The following is a 23640-nucleotide window of genomic DNA, read 5'->3' as shown; positions in this document are numbered from 1 at the left end:
CCTTCTCAGGGTCCACTGCCACACCTTCTCCAGAAATGATATGGCCAAGATAATCAATTTGAGCACAACCAAACCTACACTTTGCTTGATTTGCCACAAAACAATGCTCAACTAAAACAGACAAAACCATCTTCAAATGCATTTGGTGTTCCTTGATATCTCTATTGTAAATCAAAATATCATTAAAAAACACCAAGACAAACTTTCTCAAATATGGCCTAAAAATGTCATTCATGGTAGCTTGGAAGGTAGCTGGGGCATTCATTAATCCAAAGGGCATTACTAAGTACTCATAATGGCCATTATGTGTTCTAAACACCGTTTTAGGGATGTCATCCTCATACACTCTAATTTGATGATATCCAGATTTTAGATCAATTTTAGAGAACATAGTAGCTCCATATAGTTCATCTAACAACTCATCAACTATAGGGATTGGGTACTTATCTGGTATTGTAGCTTTATTTAGGGCCCTGTAGTCTACACACATTCTCTAGCTCTTGTCTTTCTTATTGACTAATATCACAGGACTTGAAAATGAACTCATACTCGGCCGAATGACTCCAGCTTTCAACAGTTCTGACACTTGCTTCTCAATTTCTTCTTTTTGGTGATGAGGGTACCTGTAGGGTCTGACATTAATGGCACCATGATCAGGATAAAGCTTAATCTGATGCACCTGACTCCTCTCAGGAGGTAGATGAATATTGTCTCCAAACACTTCCTGGAATTCTTCTAGTACTGGATTTAAGCCTTTGGGAACCACTGACTTGGTTGCTTCCATTGACTGTAAATGAGCCCACCACCAGCCCAGCTCAGTTCTACTATGAGTGTCCTCAAGATAGGAGTTCAGATAACATTGTCTGACCACCTTGCTGCCTTGACCTTGCAATTTCACCAACTCATTTTCATACGAAAATTGCATAGTCATTGCCTTCCAATCCATAATCACCTTCCCAAGAGTGCTTAACCAGGCAACTCCTAACACCATATCCATTCCCCCTAGCTCCAACACCAGCGCATCCACAATCACTTCAATCCCTCCCACCTTCATATTGACCCCTTTACACACTCCATTTGTTATCACCTTATGACCATCACTAAGCTTGATACTCTTAGCTGCTGTAGGTGTGATGACAAGACCCAAAGCAGTAGTCACTTTGGGAGAAATAAAATTGTGGCTCGCACCACTATCAATCAACACCAATAAATCTACATTCTGTATCTTCCCTTCAACCTTCATGGTATGAGACTCACCCATGCTTCCCAATACCCCCATCAGTTTACATTCCACCTCCACTTCTTCTTCACTTTCCACCGTCACGTCCTCCATACTCACAATTTCCCCTTTCTCTGTCATGGTTTCACCTTCTCCTAAGATTAGAACCCTAAGAGCTCGTTCTAGACATTTATGCAACGTAGGGTGGTATTTTCCCCCACATTTGAAACATAGACCCTTCATTATCCTCTCTTCGAATTCATCATTGTGGATACTTCGTATTCCCTTCCACCTCTCCATCGCGTCGGAACACGGACCCCCGTCGTTTTTGCAAGCTGAGGAAACCAAATACGAAGTTGAATTTGTGTTGGATCCAATCGAACCCGTTTTCTGACTCGGGTTTAACCCACCCGACTGAAACGAACGAGTTGCATCCCTGGGTTGAGACCCACCTTTACTCCTTAGTAACCCGGCCCAATCCTTCTGGCCCACACGCTCGTACCCCCCTTTTTTCACATCACGACGCTCACCATCGTCGTCTTCCTCCTTCAATTCCTCTTCAACATCATTCGTAATCCTCATCATCTCCATCCTATTTCGAGGATTCAGAGTATGCACCCTCCTTCGAATTTGGGGTTTCAATCCACTCATAAAATATCCCAGGTATTGTTCTTCAGGAAGCCTTCCAACTTGCGATGACAACGGCTCAAAAGCTTCGACGAATTCCTCCATACTTCCCTTTTGTCTCAACGTTGAAAGCTCCTCGAATGGATTCTCCAGAAGACGTCCTCCATAACGAGCAATTAACGCTCGCTTCATCTTCTCCCATGACAACTCATCTTCTATCTCCATCAACAGGTTGAACCAATGAATGGTTGAACCTTCCATGCTCAGGCGAGCCAACTTCACACGCATATCATCCGATGTATTCTGAACATCGAAATAAATTTCGGCCCGTGTAATCCATGCCACATGATCATCACCATCAAATAGAGGAAATTTCACCTTCTTCCCAGTGAGGCGAGATTCACTCTGTGTAGAGCCAACAGAGGCTTCCCCCTCTAGAGTCTCTCCTTTTTTTCCTATCTGTTTGCTTAATTCTTCTAGAACCAAGCTTTGTTGATGCATTTGCTGAGCATGTTGTTGCATCTGTAGAGCGAGATCTTGCAATGTTGTTGTCACATTCCCCATCTGTGTCTCCAAAGCGTCAACTCGGTCACCCATCTTAGGCTTCCTTTGCATCTACAATCTTCTTCATTGTGTGAGTTTGACCCGGTAGGTCGGACCAATTGATGGGTCTAAATGCACAAAATAGTGATAAAATGGATATAACAGTGTAATATGAGTAATGAAACTGCAATTGTATTGTTATGAGATCCACAATTACAGGAAGATAGGAATAGAAAAATAGGAAAATAACAAACTGGTAATAGCTACCAATTCCCAAGCACGCAGTGCTCCCAAATCACCAAGAGGTGACCCCACCAGATTCTAATCGAATTCCTTCCTGATTATTCCCTTCCAGCTATAGCTATATATAGCCACTCTCATGCACTTCATGCGTTCCTCATGCATTCACAGCCACGTCATCATCTTTTATTCCTTTTGTCTTCTTCCTAGTATAAACTTTACACACCCTTGGCCTATGCCCCACTTCACTAATCACATTTCTATCATGACATGACCGGGCGAGATGCCGACATGGGAGCAACAGTGGGCGCATAACCTTCAGGCATAAAATTTGGAGGCATTCCCCACGGGAATCCAGCTGGCGTAGCTTGTGCAGGCTGGCTGGCAGGAACAATAGAAACTGGCATTGAAACAATCTCAGAAATGACAGTTCTTTGAGGAGGAGTTGCAGGAGTTGGAGCAGGTTAATTTTGAGCAGCAATGAATGACTCCATCAGAGCGGTGAGTCTGACAACTTCTTCCTTGAGCTCTCAGTTCTCTTGTTCCATCTGATCCATTTTTCGTTAACGATTAGCTCGAGTATTGTAATGATGAGTTAGATTGTATGATACAAAGACGAAGAACAATGAGACATCTGGCCAAAGGGCTGGAAGGAAAGAAACCTGTTATGCAAATGATGAATGAAATGCAATTATTTTATTTTTTATTACTTCAAGGAACATATAAATCCTTACTTGCAAATATTTCAATAATAATAATCAATAATAACATTTGGAATTGACCATAAAATCTCTTTTTATTCATAAGATTTGGAAGGACTACACTGAGTACAATTTTAGAAACCAATACAAGAGAGAAGGAAAATATCATCCTAAGGATCCCTAGCAACTTCATCAGTTGAACTAGCCAAGGGAGTGTACTTCCTTCGGATGCATCAAATCTATGACTCATAAGTGGTCTTCATCTGAGCTTTCTCGATGACGAGATGATTGATGATCTCCTTTCAAACACCGAAAGGCTGAGGCATATTAGAGGGAAATAAATCCTCTGGCCCTCTCTCTCTCTATCTCTCTCTCTGTCTCTCTGTCTCTCTCTCTCTCTCTCTTTACAGCACACTCTTCAAGAATCTCAATGAGTGCATCTTTGTCCTTCAACTCAAGCTGCAACTCTACTTGCTTTCGGTGTAAAGCATGGAACTTTACTTCCTACAGGTCCCTCTCTTGCTTCATCTTGGCAAGTGCATCTTCCAACTCCTCTACATCTTGGTTAGGGAGAATTGATGGCTAAGCCATAACCATATATATAGGTCTCTCGCAGGCATATGTCATCTTAAGCTTCAAATCTCTCTTCTTCACCTAACTAGTGTAAGCTTCCAAAGCTAAACAATTACACGGGCCAAGCTCGACTCTTCCTTTCCTATGAACATTATGCCAAGCACGCACCATCCTACTCTTCAAATTTTGGGGATCTTTACCCTCATGATAGAATAGGCCTTCTAACTGAATTTTATTAGGTTTATCCTTCAAGGGGAACCCAAGCTGAATACGAGGCAAAGCAGGGTTGTAGTTAATTCCTTCTTGTGTACCGCCAATGAGAGTTACATTAGAGAATTCACGACTATTGTCAATAATCTCCACGCCATCAAATTCAGAATCATGCCAAGTAATATCATCATTAGTGAGAGACATAAGTCTCTGGGGCCACCATAGACATTGCTTGTTCTCCAAGAAGGAAGCTATCTGAGGAAGTGCAAAATAAACAACTTGTATATAAGAGGAATGTAGAATACAATGGTTCCACCACCCTTAGAATTCCTTAAATTCAAAGAGAAATATGTGTCGCCCAACAAAGTCGGAACAGGATTCCCAATCAAGAAGATTCTAATGGCGTTAACATCAACAAAGTTGTCAATGTTAGGGAACAATGTTAAACTATATATGAGCAAGACAGAGATGGCTTCGAAAGCGTCCATACTACCAACTTGAGCAAATGTGTCATACCCCAAAATTCACCCTACTCCGATATAACTTTCATCTGATCCATGACCCTACTACACATGTATGCTTTCATTATTTCATCATCATAATTTCATTGAACTTTCATAACCAAAGACATATTGCATGGGCTCAAGGCATGAATTTAAAAAAAAAAATTTTTAAAAAATAAATAAAAAAATTAGGGAAATCTATTTACCCAACTAGATAAATCGATTTGCCCTGCGCAGACACCAAAAATAAGCCTTTTTTTTGCACAAAGGGTATTTGGTTCCCCCCACTTTCTCACTTGCTTTCCCTATAAATAGATGTACTATTCCCCTTCATTTTTCATGCTTTCTAGCCCCCAAAAATTCTGAAAAAATATCATTCAACCCCTCTTCTCCAAACCTAAATCAAAATCAAAAAAACCTTTCCCTCCCAAAAGTCACCACCACCAACTTTTTTTTCCATTTCACATTTTTTCCTCAAAATTTCTCACTCTCTAACACTCATAACCCAACCCCTTTACTAAGCTTTCACCACAAATATTTTCATCCCAAACCCCTTGCTTCACATTCAAGCTCACCACCATTTCTACCTAGCTTTTTTCACATTTTGTGGGTAATGATTTTAACTTAAACTTTTTAACTTTTTGTTTCTTTTTTTTTATTAAAAATGGTTGTTTGTTCTTGGTTGGTCTTTTGAGATGGTTTAGATTCAAGCTTGCAAAAAATGATTGACTTTGGTTTACTCACCTTTTTTAAAGATTTTTTACTCTTACTATCTTTTTTCACCTTTTTGTGGTTGCTTTGTGTGTGTTATCATTTTCTTTTATTATGGACTTGTTATTGTATTTGTTTGGTTGATGAGGTCTATTAGATCATGACCATGGTTGTTTAGAGTTGATTAAATCTTCAATGTTTCAAACCTATCTATGGTTGATCAATAGATCATTCATGATACTTTGAGGCATTGATAGATTGCCTCTATTTTAACCATATTTGGGTCATTTGATGCATAGATGAAACCATGTCTTTACATTAACTTGCTAATCCATTTGCTTATTGTTACTAACTACTAATTACTAACTCCTAACATTTATATTATTGCACTTTATTATTTTTGCAATTTATTTTATTGTTCATTTTATTTCATTTACTTTATGTTTATGTTCACTAACTACTAACTTCTAACATTTATATTATTGCACTCTTTTTTTTGCAATTTATTTTATTGTTCACTTTATTTCATGTATTTTATGTTTATGTTTATTGTTATCTAACTATATCATTTACATTATGTTAATTTTTTTACTACCTTATTATCTTGTTAAATAAAAGAGAAATAAAAACAAAAGAAAGAGAACAAATCACTTTTTTTTTTAAATATTAATAGATGGACTTAAGGTTGCATAACTTTCTTTGTTACAAATCTATTGTTAGTTGATTTTTTAATGATCTTCAATACTTTGCATCAATGATAAGTTATCCCTTAATGTGTCATATTTTAAGTCTTTTTGGCCTAAGAAAATAGTCTTAAAAATATTCATTTTTGTACATGTTACTAACCACTAATTGAACTTCATTAATTTTGTTTATCATTAACCTTTGTTATTGTGATTTTGGTATTATTGACTTATATTTGTTTTATATCATTTATATTCACTAACCATTATTATTGTGATATTGTTTCTTTATCTTATAATTTACTTTTATGTCATTACCTTGTAATTTACATTAAATTACTCATCATCATCATCATCATTGTACAAATTCATCATGCATGTTTATTTACTTGTTATTTATTTTATTATCATCAAACATTAAAAACAACAAAAACATGATAAAAATAATAAGACAAAAATATTCATTCCACTCTTAATCAACTTGGACTTAGAGGATTTCATTTTAGGACCCTTGCTTGGAGGTCTTTCCCTTATCTTTGTGATACTTTGTAAATGTTGGATTTTATTTGTAACTTACATTCATGTTGTAAGAATGGCATCATGGCACCACCTTAGGGGGACATGTTTATAAGACCATTATCCTTTGTTTATCTTAGGTCACTTTTGCACACAAAAGGCTTTCTCTTGGGCTACCTTACAATGAGACTCTTTAATTTCTTGTTGGTTACTTCGCATTCATGTTGCATAAGCCAAATTTCATAATCAAAATAAAATAAACCCTTGATTCAACGTCAAGTGGCATTTTTATAATCAAATTCAAAACACCTAATAATTACGATTATTATTGTGCGCCACGAGCCTTAAGTGGTGGAGAATGAGTGAGAATGGAGCATTCCTACCCTTACTCTGATTATTTTGGACGCAAGATGCTTGACTTGTTGTCTAGAATAATCACCTCCGCCCATAGACTTTAGTACAATATAATCATAAACATTCTTTCATAAAACCCTTATTCAAGGTAAAAATAATACAACTCATCAAACTCTTTTTTTTATGCCTTAGGGCATCATCCCGAAAACCCTTTTTTCAAAGGTAAAATCAACCAACACACAAACATTTTCTACTCCGAACTACGGAGCTCTGATTCCTCGTCCCCGAATGAGTGATACGTAGGCACAAGGGCCACAATCCTTGGCGAGCATTATAATAACAAAAACACCCCCCTTCTTTTCACACATTCTTTTGAAAATAAAACAATAATAGATAAATCCCATGTATGTAAAAACAATCCAAATGGTTCCCATGGAGTACCATGGACGTAAGGGGTGCTAACACCTTCCCCTTACGTAACCGACTTCCGAACCCAAATCTCGGTTGCGAGACCGATTCCTTATTCTCTTTTAGCGCTTCCCGTGCGCGCCTCTTTTCCGAGGGTTTTATCGACTATTTCCCCTCTCTTCTCCGATAGAGGTAAACTAAATAAAATTCGGTGGCGACTCTTCTGACTTTGCCTCTCTTTGGCATTCTCTTTAATCCCGATTTCATTATCGTGAAATCCTGGTAGCGACAAAATGTGGTATCTCTTCCAATCAAAAACTCAGAAGTAAGACCTTGGATCCCTCCCTTCTTGCTCATATTAGCATCTATCTCGGATTTTTTCAAATAAAGAGCCTCAGTTATGACTTGAGATCTCGGAATCTACTCCAATCCACGGAAAGTTACCTTGTTAGATATGGGTATACCCAAGAGATATGCATACTCTTCTAACATAGGCATGAGATGATTATCAGGAAAAGCGAAGCACCGATAGAGAGAGGGTCATAAAACTGCACCAAGACACTCAAGAGTCCTTCAACCACATCAGCAGAAAATACAGATAAAAGCTACCCATGACGTTGCTTGAAATCCAAGGGATCAACTACAAATGAGGATAGCTTCCTTAACTCTTTCAAGTTTGGACATCTTAAACTATACTTCTTAGTGTTCCTTCGTCCATAATCCATGGTTTGAAAATATTTGCAGATACGATCTTAGTTCCTTGAATTTTTTTTTGTGATGAAGGATGTGATGTGCATGTATGCAGGAATGCAACAATCACGCACAAGGAAAACGCAAACAAAGGTCAATGGATGGATCAAGTCATCATCAAGATCAACAATCCATTTTAGTGGATTAGAGTTTTCACCCTACCAACACCCAAGTTCCATTGATATTGGTGGATCAATAAAATTGTTTTAAGTCATTCTTCGGAGAACACTCAAATATCCACTCACAACCATGAAGATATGAACCAAGACATCATCCATGAGAAGGGCTCCAACTTGGATAAATTAACAAGTATGCCACTAGCTCTCACAAATGGAAAAAAGTTAAATCTTCACACAATACCATGAGGAATGAGAGACTTAGAATCTCACTTACAAAAATGATATGCCTTTGGGACAAATTTAGTTCTATGTTAAGCAATCGTAATTGGACTTATGTATAATCACAACTATCTGAAGTCGGGCAATAAAAATATTGATATTAATGCATGCTAGAGACAAGGTATAATGACCAAGCTCCTAAAGCACACCACACACACAAAATAAAATGGGATGGACTTATCTCAATCAGGCTCATGTTGATTCATCTGACATATGGTCATTGATGAATCAACTAGCATTTGAATGTTTGAGAAGTCATTGGTCAATGAAGGATTGGGGAATAAGGAGATGAAGATGAGAAGATGGAGTGAAAAGAAATCCAAAATTGATAAAGGGATAAACTTCATTTGATCAATACCATCAATTCATTTTGGGGGATGAAGTTCAAACTTCATCAACCCTCTTAATCCAATGGTTTTGATAAAACTGAAGTCTAATTCAATCAAGATCAAGGCCAAACAGAAGATGAGTCAACACAAAGTCAATCAAATAGCTCAGCATAATTTTATGTAATAAAACAAATTAATTTCAATTTTTAACTGAATAAAAATGCATTTAAAAATATGAAAAGCCTCAAATCCCTTCAATTCACCAAAGAAATGGCCAAGGGAAATATCATAAGTCAAACAAGGTCAAAGGACCTTTGACTATTTTTTCGGGAATTTTTGAAAGTTAGAAGTATTTAAAGTCAATTAAAAACAAGTCAAAAATCATTTAATTCACTAAAAATATCAAATCCAATCCAAAAAATAATTTTAATTCAGAAAATTGATGAGGAAATTATTTGAAATTATTTTGTGAAAGTCCCATTTTTTTGGATTAATATTGAATTTATAATGAATTAAATAAGAAAATGCTAATAAAAATATTAAAACAGAAAATCAGTTAATTCAAAAAAACGAGGGTCATTAGATCTCCCTCATTAATTGAGGTGACAGATCTGCTGGCCAAGCGCGTATCAACCACCATGGTCATCAGTCAACGCGCTTGCACACGTGGTAATTGCATTGGATGACTCAGATTAAAACGTGGACCAAGGATCAGATGGCTTGTACACTGCCAACGCACCACCGGAGCCCTAGCTCTGGTCATCTTCTCCGGTCACCCTCATCGGACTGGTCCAACAAAAATGTTCACAAAAATACATGATCCATAAACTATTTTGAAAATTAAAATTCCAGGATCTCGAATATGGCCTCCATTTTCTCCAATTCTCACTACATAGAAAGATATGTGGAATTGAAAAATGAGGTATGCAAACTGAGTTGCATCGATTCAACCTCAAAGAAACTCAATCTTGTTTCCTACATTGGTAGGACCTTAGCCAACCACAAATCCAACAAAATTATGGAGAAATGAGAGAGAATAGAAGACTTGAAGTTTGAGAAATTTCACCTTCGGGTGATGAATTCTGAGCTAGATCTTGATGAAAATTCAATTAGCCTTGCTTCCTCTTGCTTGTAGAAGATGTTTAAGATGAAAATGGTTGTGAACCCTTGGAGTTTTAGCTCAAAAACAGAAGGTGAACTAAAACTCGATTTCAATAAAATCTTCAAGTTTGTTCTTTCAATGGAGGTTAGGGGATTTGTAGATCAAAGCTTGGGCAATGGTCCTCCAATTTTGAGGCACTGGACATGTACTTGTAGGCTTATGAATTCATTTCCATGCCATTTGAAAAATTGGCCAAAAATAGCAACTTTTATGCATGGGCATGCATTTAGACCCAAATAATGATGTGATCCACTTCCAATTCGTGTGCAATTGAGCTGGAGTCATAACATGGAAGTATGCAAAGGAATTAACATTTAAATGCAAGAGTTGCCAAAATAAACCAAACAAAGGAACCATACGCAAGTCCCTCAATATTTATCCAAATGTAATGATATTAGACTCTTTGGAAATCTAGAATGAAGGGGAACAACTTCTATGTTGGAACTTTTTCAATTTGAAGCTTGTATCATGAAGAATTTTGGTGTTGAAGTTGGAGGAATCAAACATACTTGAAAATTTTCTAAGTTAAAAGTCAAATGACCCCTTTTTCCACCTTGAATAACTTTTGCTATGAGCTTCAAATGACTTTGGCTCCTTCTAAAAAGTTGTAGCTATTTTAATTATCTTCCATTTGGACAATAATTTCATACCATTTGGATCTTTCATGAGGTAGTTATAGATTTTAGAAGTTGAGGAAAATTGTATTTTCAATGATAATGGCCAAAATGGACCTATAATGTTTTCTCGTGGCACATGCCCTTGCAAGTGGAATCTGACATTTCTCAAAGAATAAAAGTTGGATAAGACATCTTGAATTGATCATGAAACTTGTATCATCTTCATATCATAAACATTGAGCAAATTATGGTTCTTGGAAGTTGATCTTCTATCTAAGGCACAGACAAAATAACCCATAATCTTTCACTATAAAAAATGACTTTCCAAACAAAATTAGCCCTTGATGCCAACATGAAAGTTGTTTGGAATGTCATAAAGAGTAACAGTTCTTTTGAAATAATTTTCATATGATAAACTTTGTAGGAGATAGGGTCCAGGGAACCCTAGATTTGACTAGTTGACTTTTCTAGTCATCCTCCTTGAACCAACTTGCAAACTTGAAGTTCTTTTGCTCGTTGGGGCTCATGGAGGATCATATATGATTAAGATGAAGTCCAATGGAGTATCCCATAATATATTTAACCAACTGTTTGTAGCAGTAAAATCATGACCATCAAGCTATGAATAAGCTAGACGTCAATTAAACAAGAATCGCCACCGCGCTTTTATTGTTTCCAAGGGAAAAGGGAAAAGTACGAACAAAAGCCAAAAAATAAGAAGTTTTCAAATCAAAAATAATAAAATACCAGAGATTACAGGTAAGGGGGTTGGTTACACGGAGGGAAGGTGTTAACACCCAAAGTGTCCTAGGTACTCCTAGGGAGCCCTTTCTTGTGTGCATATGTGTTTTTGTACAAATGATGTTTGGAAACAAATAGAATGGGGGAATGAGAAAAGAATTCATTAATTATAATTTTTTGTTTGACAAGACCTTCGGACTTGTGCCTACGTACCAATATAAAAATGAGGGATCAAAACCTCGTAGTTTGTGGTATAAATTTCAAAGTGGATGCCTTGCTTTTAACAAAATTTAAGTTTGAAAGGCACAAAGGCCTAAAATGGTTTGAATGAGTTAGTTCTTTTTGGATTTTTTTTTAAAAAAAATTTAGTTCAAGTATGGTTAAGTCTATTTACAAGTTTGACTAAGAAAATGAGTTTAAAAATGCAATGGCATAAGGCCAAAGTTTCTAGTTTGCAAAATGGTCCAAGTTTAGGAAAACAGGTACAAACAAAGAAGTTTTCGAAAGGAGGGAGAGATTTTGAAATTAATGAAATGGGGAGGATATGGAGAGGCTAATCCTAAGCATAAATTTAATAGTTAAGAGTTGAAAAGATCTGACCAATGGGCTGCAATCCAATAGACAAGAATGTCATATAGAAACCCAAATTCCCTTGGACATTAAAATCAAGCACCAAACAATGTACACAATATCAACTTTGAAGAGCAAGGCATCAAATAAAGATATCCACATCCAAGCTTAACAACTCCATGATCTTCTTCAAATTTGCCCATGTAGCAGATGAATTTCATAATGCCACAAGTCACAGGTTCAAAATAATAGCTTCACAATGATCATGTTGTAGATGAACTCAAATGGATCTTCAATGATGTATCAGATGAAGTTTCAGATTACAAGCACTTGGTTACATGAAAGTTGGCATTGGCCAAGTCCTTTGCATAGGGAGTGCTACCTAAATTCTAAGTCCAAAAGTCTCATATCAAACCAACAATCCATACAAGATATTTTTTATGGTTTTTGTTCTTATTATGTACATTAATGGTCAAAGACCACACAAATAAATACAATATACACAAGCAAAATATATAACAAAATATGGTCTAAATGGACAAAGTAGAAATGACATTAACATAAACAATTAGAATGGCATGAATAATGACAAATGAATAGAGCTTAAAAATAAAGTGCATTAAAGTAAATGACTTGAAATAAATGTTAGTTTTTAATGAGTTAGAAGTTAGTGTTGCTTTTGCTTTTGCTTTTGTTTTTAAGTCATTCTTTGGTGAACACGCAACCCACTTATCACAAGCATAGATCCTTGAGCCAGGATATCTTTCAAAGGAAGGAAAAAGGGCCAAGTTTCCACATAATACCATGAAAGTGGGGAGACTTACAATCTCACTAACTAGAATGCTATGCTCCTTGTGTCAAAATTTAGCGCTATGTTAAGCAATCATAATTGGACTTATGTAGAAGTCACAACTATTTGAGGCCGGACAATAGAATTTTGGTGTTAATGCATGTTAGAGACATAGTATAATGAACTATGCTCATGACCATACCACACACAAAAATAATATGCAAAAAGTGATGGCCTAATCTCATCCATACTTATGTTGATTTTGAAATCAACTAGCCTTAGGATGTAGAGATATCATAAGACCATGACATGAATGCATAAAGAAGGGAAATGAGATGAATAGGGAGAGGAGATAAATCTAACTCAAATTGGACAAGAGAGGACTTTTACCAAATTAAGATCATCCATTCATTTTGGGAGATGGAATGTACATTCCATCAATCCCTTAAATCGAATGATCTTAACCTAGCAAAGTCAAATCAACTTTGACCAAGGCCCAACAACACAAGTCAAACTTACACAAATCAATAAAAATGGCTCAACATAATTATTTGGCATTTATTCAATTTAAAATACTAAAAATAATGCATTAAATTAAATATGGTTTGTCAAAATCCTAAAACCTCATCAAAACACCAAAGAATGGCCATGAGATTTATCATTGGTCATACAAGGTCAAAGGACCTTGGAGAAAAAATTTCAGAATTTTTAGAAACTTAAAAGTATTTTTAAACAATTAAAAATATTCACAAAATTAATTAAATCATAAAAAATATTAATAATGAACCAAAAAATAATTTTAATTCAAAATATGAAAGAGGATTTTATTTGAAAATTTTTGGTGAAACTCTCATATTTTTTGGATCAATATTAAAATTAATATGAATTAAAGAAAATCAAAGGAATAAAATGAAAATCAGAAAATACAAAAAAAGCGTGGACCACTTGATCTCCCTCATTACCTGAGGTGGCAGATCAAGTGGCCACAAACGCGTGTTCCATGATGGAACGTAGTCAGCGTGCCACACAACTGGTCATTCAAACCAACGTATGAGATTAAAACATTTTAAACTGGATCAATGGTCTAGGACCACGCCACATTATTGCCAAAGCAAAGCGCCGGTCGTCTTCTCAGGCGATCTTGGCCGGACTGGTCTAATCATTACCATGACATAAATGAAAAAGGAGAACATGATCTGAAAGAAAAAATGGCGTGGAGCACGTATCTAACCTCAATTTTAACTAACTCCAAATATATAGAAAGATATGAGAAATTGAATTTTGAGGTATGTCAACTGAGTTGCTTCAATTTGACCTCAAAGCAACTCAATCTTCTTGACTACATTGGTAGGACTACAGACAACAAAAGGCCCGAGAGAATTGATGAGAATTGAGTGAGAATCGAAGAGAAGAAAAATTCTGGAAAATACCTTCAATGTTGTGCAGAACTTGCTCTTCCTTGCTTCAATTCTTGTTTGATCTTGCTCCAATGACTTGCAGAAGTGGATTAGGAATGATAAAAAGCTTTGGATCCTGGAGTTTCTGAATCTCCAAACAGTGAGATTCAAACTCAATTTTCAAATGAAAATTATCAGGTTTTCCTTTGGATTGTGAGTGTTTGAAGAGAGGGAGCAAAGTTGGCGCGCTGGGATCCTTTGAAATGAGCTCAGGGGGTCTCTATTTATAACAATTGGAAGTATTATTTGCACACTTGAAATTTCTTCCAAAATTGGAAATGTTATGCACAAACTTGCATGGGCATGTACATGCCCATGAAGCAACTCACTAAAGTCCAAATGCAATTGTTCTGAAGTTGGAATGAAGCTTGAATGGCAAGGCAATGTGAAATGGTCATTTGAAGTTTGATTCTTACCAATGATGCAGGCCTGTTAACACCATGTGCAGCCCTAGAAATATTTGTCCAAAATGAATGAAATAGGATTCTTTGGAAAGCTTATATCAATAGGAACAACTCTTATGTTTAACACTTTTCCATTTGGAACTTAGATCAAGGTGGAAGTTTGGAAATTTCAACATGTTGAAATTTTTTCTAAGAGTCAAGTCATATACTTCAATGTTTCACCTTACTAAAAATTTTATGTGAGACCCAAATGTGAAAAGTGTCTCCATCAAAGTTGTATATATTTAAGAAACCTTAAAAATAGTCACCAGTTTGACATCATTTGGATTTATAATGAGAGAGTTATGCATTTTTGAAGTTGAGGAAAATCACTTGTAAAATGGTAAAGCTCCAAAATGACCTATAATGTATCCTCATATCACATGCTCATAAAAGTTGATTTAGCTTTCACTCTAAACATCAAAGTTTAATTAGTAATCTTGAATTTGATTTTTCAACTTGGATATCTTTCATCTCATAAAAATTGAGCAAGTTATGGCCTTGGGAAGTTGACTTTCAAATTAGGGTTTAGACAAAATGACATATAATGTTTCAACATAGAAAATGACTTTCCAAGCAAAATTAGCTCTAGACCTCAACATGAAAGTTGTTTGGAATGTCATTTAGAGTAACGTTTCTCTTCAAATCATTTTCATATGATGAAAATTGTAGGAGATAGGGTCTAGGGATACCCAGTGTTGATCAGATGAATTCATCTGGCCAACCACCATCAACCAACTTGCTAACTTGCAATTATCTTGACTTTTTAGGCTCATGGTATATCATATATGCATTAGATGATGAAATTTGAAGTTTCCCTTGAGAAATTTGATCAATTGGGGAGGAAGCTTATTATGGAAGTTACTCAAGATACCCAGACAAACCAGGGTTTCCAAGACAAACCAACTCTAAACTCTTGAAGAAATCTTGATCAAAATAACATGTAGAGATCATTGGGACTCATATATGATGCTTAGAGACATTGTGAATCAATCCTTAGTTGTGCTCTTAGCCATGAGGGTCTTAAACCCTAGATATGAACTTGATGGATCAATGTTGATCATGACCTTCCTGCAAAAGGGTTAGGCAAATGCAAAGACATATTTTTGGTATTTTGGTTAGGGAAATGATAAGATACAAGTATGATACAATCACATGATGCTTTATGATCTCTCACAAAACAAACTCAATGAAAGAGGGGTAAGGAGGATGCCAATGTATGATCCTAATGCTGGTGCATATGATGAAACTGCATGAGGGATCTTAGGGTCAAAATTAGGGTCTTACAGCTGCCCCTATTTAAGGACCTTAAAACTGAGGAGGTGAAGGTTAAAATCTTCATATCAACTCAGTAAAATGGGCTTAAATAACAACATATAGAAACAAATTTTGGTCCCTAAGAGACCTCATGATGTATATGATATGAGTGAAAAAGTGAATTCTCTGTAGGGAAATGTTGCCACAAAGGAAAAGAATTCAGAGAGACCGAATGCCCACAAGAGAACAATACATTTTGTAAGGAAAACTCACTAGGGAGACAGAGACTCTAGGGGATGACAAGTGTTATGCGTAGGCCAGGCTACGAATTAAAAATTTCTAGGGTACTAGAGGAATTCCATAAAAAAATAGAAAGACTCGACCGGGGAAACAAAGACATCTGCAGAGGAGACGAGTAGATCAGGACAAAACTGACTTACTTGAATCATCGCAGGAAAAGCGATTTCGCTAAGGAAATACGCACTCAACTCAACTGGGGAAGAAATAATCTTCAACACAGGAGGAGTAGAAATCCATTATCCACTACCTGTTACTGGGTAAGGAGATAATAAAATCTGACAGAGAGGACACCCGTCATCGGTTAGGATGAACATATCAAGGATGACTCACTACGAATCGCCAAAAGGGAATATTCATTACCGATTACTTGGTAAGAATGGCCTTGCTGGGGAAAAACTGCTGAAATAGGATTTACAACTACCAGTTACTGAGCAGAAGACCAAAAATGAGAATACCCGTCACTGGTTAAAGTGAACATATCAAGGATATACTCAAAGGAAAGAAAATTCATCATCGGTTAAGATGAACATATCAAGGATAGACTTACCTGGGGATGTCAAGGAGGATATTTATCATTAGTTAAGATGAACATATCAAGGATAAACCAACTGAATAAAAAGTAGGAATTACATCTATCGAGTGCTGGATAGAATACCATCAAAGAGAAAATCCGTCACCAGTTAGGATGAACATATCAAGGATAGACTCTGCGAGGAAGAAATAGGAATTACTTCTATCAGTTACTGGATAGAATACCGAAGGAGAGAATATATGTCACTAGTTAAAGTGAACATATCAAGGATAAACTCTACAAAGGGGAGAAAAGCAGGATTTACAACTACCGGTTACTGGGAAGAAGATCTCAAAGAGAAGGAAACCAGTCATCGGTTAAGATGAAAATATCAAGGATTAACTCTCTGGGAAACAAAAATAGGGATTACAACTACCTTTTAACTGGGTAGAACACCAAGGATGAGAGTATCCGTTATCGGTTAAGATGAACATATCAAGTATAGACTCACATCAGGGGAGGAAAATATCTGTCATCGGTTAGGATGAACATATCAAGGATATACTTCCTGGGGAAACATAAAAATGAATCCACTTGGAACTCCACGGGGAGAGAACAGGGGGACCTTTGTCGAGTATTGGGCAAGAAGTAACAAACTGCAAACCAAGAATAATATTACCATTTACTGGGTAATAAACTCTTAGGGGACCCAAAATATCTATCTAGGTAAGATCTAGAAAGAAAAGGTCAACCAAGACTCAACCCAATGAGGATATAACTCAAGGGGAGTGGTTCCATCCAGATAACCAACTAGGGAGGAACTGAGATAAAAATCATCCACGAGGAAATAACTCAGTGGGGAAAGGAGAAAGGTTAAAGTCTTTCTACTTAAGGGGACGACACTCTATAATGGAGGGAGGACAGACACCAACTTTGTATAGGGATAAAGTACCGCCATAATAGAGAATAAGAATCACATGAGTAAATCAACAATAATGATGATGCAAATATGTGAGTGTATATGTATATGTATATGTGATGATTATGCAGATAAAACGATCGCAAAGGATACAAAGGTGTCGCAAATTTGAATCATCGGTACATTTCTCGGTCAATCCACAACATAGGGAGACAACTGCTGGAGAAAAGAGAGATCAACATCCCAAAGGCTCAATCCTAACTGGGGAAAGAGGAGATTTGCCGAGGAAAACCATTATCGATTCTGCGGGGAATTTTAGGTCAACACCATGTTAAATGGGGGACAACCATGTAGAGGATAAAACACAAATAGCTTCTCAGAAACCAGGAGGAAACTCTGACTGGGAGTGAATCGTATGGCGATTGATGAGGAAACCAAAGTTCTACCGCAACCACGCGAACTGTTGAGGAAACCGTTCTCAGATGGGGAATAAATACTAATTATGCCGAGGAATAAACACTCTGCAGGGGACTAATCAACCAACCCCACTGGCTATCCTTCGGGGAATAGCGGATAACACTTGCCGAATGCTAAAAAAATGTCGTCGGGAATGAAAGAGAAATTGCGCCGAGTGCTTGGAGGGAACCAATAATGCTCCACTCTTAGGGCTTACTACTTTTGAACCACTGTTGATATTCTTTTAAATGAAATCGATTTTAAAATTACTGCTTTTAACTGTTTTAAGAAAAAATGATTTTGATTATAAAGATTTTTAATTTCAAAAATGATCACAATAAGATTTAAATCTATTTGGCTGAAGTAAATAAGAATATAAACAATTGGATAAAAGCTCAACTTTATTTAATGGAATGATAGTCTGTAAATGACAAGACTCCATAGATTTTTACAAAGTTGAAAATGGTAATCTACAAGGAAAAGGGTTATATTGAATACAAATGATCACTAATCCTTCTACCAACTCTTGATGTCCACTGTACCTTCTGGCCTCTACTAGGGATGATGAATCATCGTCTACTGTTGTACTCAAAAGTTTCTTCAACAATGAAGATTAGCAGGATGCAATTACTTGCCATAATCCCTAATTTTTGCATAAATTTCCCCAAGGTGGGGTACTCAATTTATTGAGATAAATTTATTTGTTTTAAGTCTCTAACTTTTGCCTGGATCGCCCTTTCAAGTTTTCAATCCACCGAGACGCTCATTTTTGCCTAAGTCACCCTTTCGGGTTTTCAACTTAGCGAGTTGTTCTTTTCTTTTTTTAGGCAAAGTATTTCTTGACCGCATCTGCGTTCACAGGACGAGTGAACTCTTCACCGTCCATAGTTGTAAAAATAAAAGCACCGCCTGAAAAGGCTCTCTTGACAACATATGGGCCTTCACTATTAGGAGTCCATTTGCCCCTAGAATCTTGCTTGAAAGATAAAATCTTCTTGAGCACAAGGTCACCTTCTCTGAATACACGAGGCCTGACCTTCTTATCAAAACCTTTCCTCATCCTCTACTGATATAACTGACCATGACACATGGAAATCAATCTCTTCTCTTCAATCAAATTCAGCTGGTCATACCTGGTCTGACATCATTCATCCTTAGTCAACTTGGCTTCCATGAGCACACGCAATGAAGGAATCTCAACCTCTACGGGGAGTACTGCTTCCATGCCATAAACAAGTGAGAAAGGGGTTGCCCCTGTTGAAGTGCGGATGAATGTACGATATCCGTGCAAAGAAAATGGGAGCATCTCATGCCAATCCTTATATGTTACAACCATCTTATGAATAATCTTCTTGATGTTTTTGTTTGCAGCTTCAACAGCCCCATTCATCTTGGGACTGTAGGGAGAAGAATTATGATGTGCAATCTTGAAGTCTTTACAAAGATCTTCCACCATATTATTATTCAAGTTTGATCAATTATCAGTAATGATCTTGCCTGGCACACCATAACGGCATATGATGAAACTTAACCTTTGTAAAGAAAGTTGAAATCCTTCTTGCGTAATCTCTATATGGTATCAAACCGGGTTGATTCGTCTTCCATTCACCTTTGATCTGATTCACTACCAAAGTTGAATCTTCAAAGATGTCTTAATGCTTAATTCTGAGATCAATGGCCTCTTCAAGCCCCATAATGCAAGCTTCATACTCTGCCGTATTATTTGTACACTTGAAAGTCAATCTAGCTGTAAATGGAAAATGCGTGCCTTGAGGAGTAATAATCACTGCCCCAATACCATTTCCATACTGATTGACAGCTCAACCAAACACCATTCCCCAACGGGAACCAGGTTCTGGCTCTTCTTCAAGCAATGGTTCATCACAATCTTTCATTTTCAAGTACAAGATCTCTTCATCAGGAAAATTATATTATACTGACTGGTAATCTTCAATCGGTTGGTGAGCCAAATGGTCATCCAAGACACTACCTTTGATTGCTTTCTAAGATCGGTATTCGATATCATACTCTGATAACAACATATACCAACGGGCAATCGTCCTAGTTAAAGCAGGCTTCTCAAATATATACTTGATTGGATCCATTTTAGATATCAACCAAGTGGTATGATTCAACATGTACTGACGCAGACGCTTAGCAGCCCAAGCCAATGCGCAATAAGTCTTCTCTAGCATAGAATATCGAGTCTCACAGTCGGTGAACTTCTTACTGAGGTAGTAAATTGCAAATTCTTTCTTCTCAGTCTCTTCTTGCTGACCAAGAACACAACCAATACTCTCTTCAAGCACGGTCAAATACATTATCAACGGTCTTCCTTCAACAGGTGGGGACAAAGTTGGAGGCTCAAGCAAATATTCTTTGATACTATCAAACACTTTCTGGCAATCTTCGGTCCAATCACAAGGCTGATCTTTTCGAAGAAGCTTGAATATAGGCGCACATGTGGCAGTCATGTGTGAAATGAATCTTGAGATATAATTCAAGCGGCCGAGAAAACCTCTGACTTGCTTCTCAGTTTTGGGCGCCGGCATCTCTTGTATTGCTTTGACCTTGGCAGGATCAACTTCAATACCTTTCTCGCTGACAATGAAGTCCAACAACTTACCAGAACGAACACCAAAAGTACACTTATTGGGATTCAAGCGGAGTTTATACTTCCTCAAACGTTGGAATAATTCAACAAATGCTCAACATGTTCCTCTTTATCAATTGATTTAGCATTCATGTCATCAACATAGACTTCAATCTCTTTATGAATCATATCATTAAAAAGAGTAGTCATTGCTCTCTGGTAAGTTGCACCAGCATTCTTCAAACCGAAAGGCATCACTCTATAACAGAATGTTCCCCAGGGTGTGATGAATGTGGTCTTCTCCATATCTTCGGGTGCCATCTTGATCTTATTATATCCGTAAAATTCGTCCATAAACGAAAAGACTTTGAATTTAGTTGTATTGTCTACAAACATATTAATGTGTGGCAGAGGGAAATCATCTTTTGGACTGGCTTTATTCAAATCTCTATAATCAACACACATACAAACTTTTCCATCCTTCTTTGGCACAAGCATAATATTGGCCACCCACTACGGATACTCGGCAGTCACAAGGAAACCGGCATCAATTTGCTTCTGCACTTCTTCTTTAATCTTCACTGCCATATCAGGATGCGTTCTTCTCAACTTTTGCTTGACTGGTGGGCACTATGGCTTCAACGGCAATCTATGCTCCACAATATCATAATCCAAACCAGGCATGTCTTGATAGGACCAAGCAAACACATCTGAATATTCTCTAAGAAGATCAATAAACCCCTTCTTCACCCCTGGACACAGTCGCGACCCAATCTTTAATTCCTTTACATCATCCTCGGAACCCAAGTTGACTAGCTCAATCTGCTCTTCGAATGGCTGAATGGCTTTTCTTTCATGCTCAAGAAGATGAGATAATTCATCACTCACTTCTTCATCACTTTCCTCCTTAGCCTCAAACACATGGAATTCAAAATTTGGAGAAGAAGAAGGATCACTATATTCAATGGGGTTAGAAACCAACCTGCATAATGATTTGATATTTTGATTTTAGAGAAGTGATTTGGTGACCAAATATTATGTAGATGGACAAGTTTATTTAGGTTTTTTTTGTGATTACCATTTTCAGAATAAAGAAAAAAGTAAAAACAAAAACATCATAGATGTGGATGAATAGAATTATATTTTATTAATGATCAAATCTGAAAATGCCCAACAATGTTCACTTCTCCCTTAGGCATAGGAGAAGGATTTTCAAAAACAGATAAAAGCAATTACTTAGATCGATGCATAATAACAGGAATATCAACAGTAGTCCAACTGTTGCAAGCCTTTCCATGCATCACAAAATTGGTGTAGTCTTTCTCTTCGTCATCCTCTAGCATAGCAACTAAGTGTTGTTCATTGCCATGAATGAACCCTCCGCTACGGAAGCTAAGTTTCATATCCTCTGATCTAGCAGCTGACGACCCTTGCTGAAAACCCAGACCGGCTCTATTCCTATTATCGAAGACCTCTACCACTCGCCCCCACTGGTCGACATTTCCTTCTTCAACAATCTTCTTTGCATCTTTCAATGAGGACATAGGTGCCCTAACTCTCTTTTCAACAGTAATAGATAAGGCTTGGGACGGAGTTCCAACCTCATCCTCAGCTTCAACATAAGAGAAAGATGACAGGTGGCTAACCAACAGCGCCTTCTCCCCGCAACCAATGACTAATTTCCTATTCTTGACAAATTTGAGCTTCTGATGCAACATGGAGGTAATAGCTTCCGCCTCGTGGATCCATGGCCTTCCCTACAGACAACTGTAGGCCGGGTGGATATCCATTACTTGGAAAGTAATTTGGAAGTCACTCGGACCTATCTATATTGGAAGGTTCACTTCACCTATCACTGTTTTGTGTGAACCGTCAAAAGCTTTGACGATTACGCCACTACACCTCATAGGCACTCCATGATATGATACTTTGTTAATGTTGACTTTGGTGGCACATTCAATGAGGATCCGATGTCAACAAGAACATTGGACAAGGCGTCATCTTTGCAATTCATGGAGATATGCAAAGCCAAATTATGATTCCTACCCTCCTCAGGGAGTTCTTCATCACAGAAACTGAGATTATTACAGGAAGTGATGTTAGCCACAATGTGATCAAACTGATCCATCATAACATCATGTTCCATGTACGCTTGCTCGAGAACTTTTTGCAGTGCTTCTCTATGCGCTTCTGAATTCATAAGCAGAGACAGTACTGAAATCTTTGAGGGGGTTTGGAACAGCTGCTCCACCATGTTACACTCACTTTTCTTTATTAACCGAAGTACCTCAACATCATTATTAGTCTTCAAATTGTTGGATTCACCAAACTAACGCTTTGGAGCACTAATCGGATCTACTGCAGATACTTCCACCTTCTTACTGACTGTTGAATCTTCCACATCTTTTGGGAACAGTAACCCAAACACTCGACCATTACGGGTCACCTTGATAACATCGGCAATGCTTACGACAGAACTGGTCGTAGGTAATGGAACCTCTTGACCATCTGTCACCATAGTTGCATTATACTGATAAGGAACAGACTTATCGGATGCGTACGGAACTGGGCCCGCCATCCGTATTACCAACGGTGATACCGATCTTTGCTGATACTGTTATTGTTGTGGCTATCATACTGAATCACCATTCTCTCTGGATTCTTAAACACAAGAACAATCACATTCACATCGTCATCTAAGTGACGGGATTGAACAATCTGAATCATACCCTCATCCATCAACAGTTGGATATCCCTTTTCACAATCTCACAAACTCTTGAATTAACACTGCAGATAACACAACCATCAGGGCCATGCTCACAATCGCTCACCAAGCAAATGTCCTTATGCATCATCACCAAGGACCTTTAAATAAAATGGACATCAAACACTTTGAACTCCCCAGGGCAGCCATCTACCATGTTGACAGATGAATTTCCATGAGCGCGCAGTGGGTTAGGTTTTACGTTGGTGTAAGACCCCAATTTTGACCCTAAGATCCCTCATGGCATCATAACATTGCATTTGCATTGCCTCAAGGATCTTTAGCATCTTGGTT

At 37.3% G+C, this 23640-nt stretch overlaps 1 protein-coding gene across 1 annotated transcript; it reads right to left on the bottom strand.

Annotated features, from left to right (window-relative positions):
* Positions 1 to 493: 493 nt before the first annotated feature.
* Positions 494 to 2443, bottom strand: LOC127136616 (uncharacterized). Its single transcript, XM_051063154.1, has one exon. The coding sequence runs from the start codon at positions 2441 to 2443 to the stop codon at positions 494 to 496; it is 1950 nt and encodes a 649-aa protein (XP_050919111.1).
* Between the last annotated feature and the right edge of the window lie 21197 nt (positions 2444 to 23640).

Source organism: Lathyrus oleraceus, chromosome 4 (genome assembly GCF_024323335.1).
Source record: "Lathyrus oleraceus cultivar Zhongwan6 chromosome 4, CAAS_Psat_ZW6_1.0, whole genome shotgun sequence".
Classification (NCBI taxonomy): Eukaryota; Viridiplantae; Streptophyta; class Magnoliopsida; order Fabales; family Fabaceae; genus Lathyrus; species Lathyrus oleraceus.
Note: the sequence above shows the minus strand (reverse complement) of the source record. Positions and strands in the feature narration are given on the sequence as shown.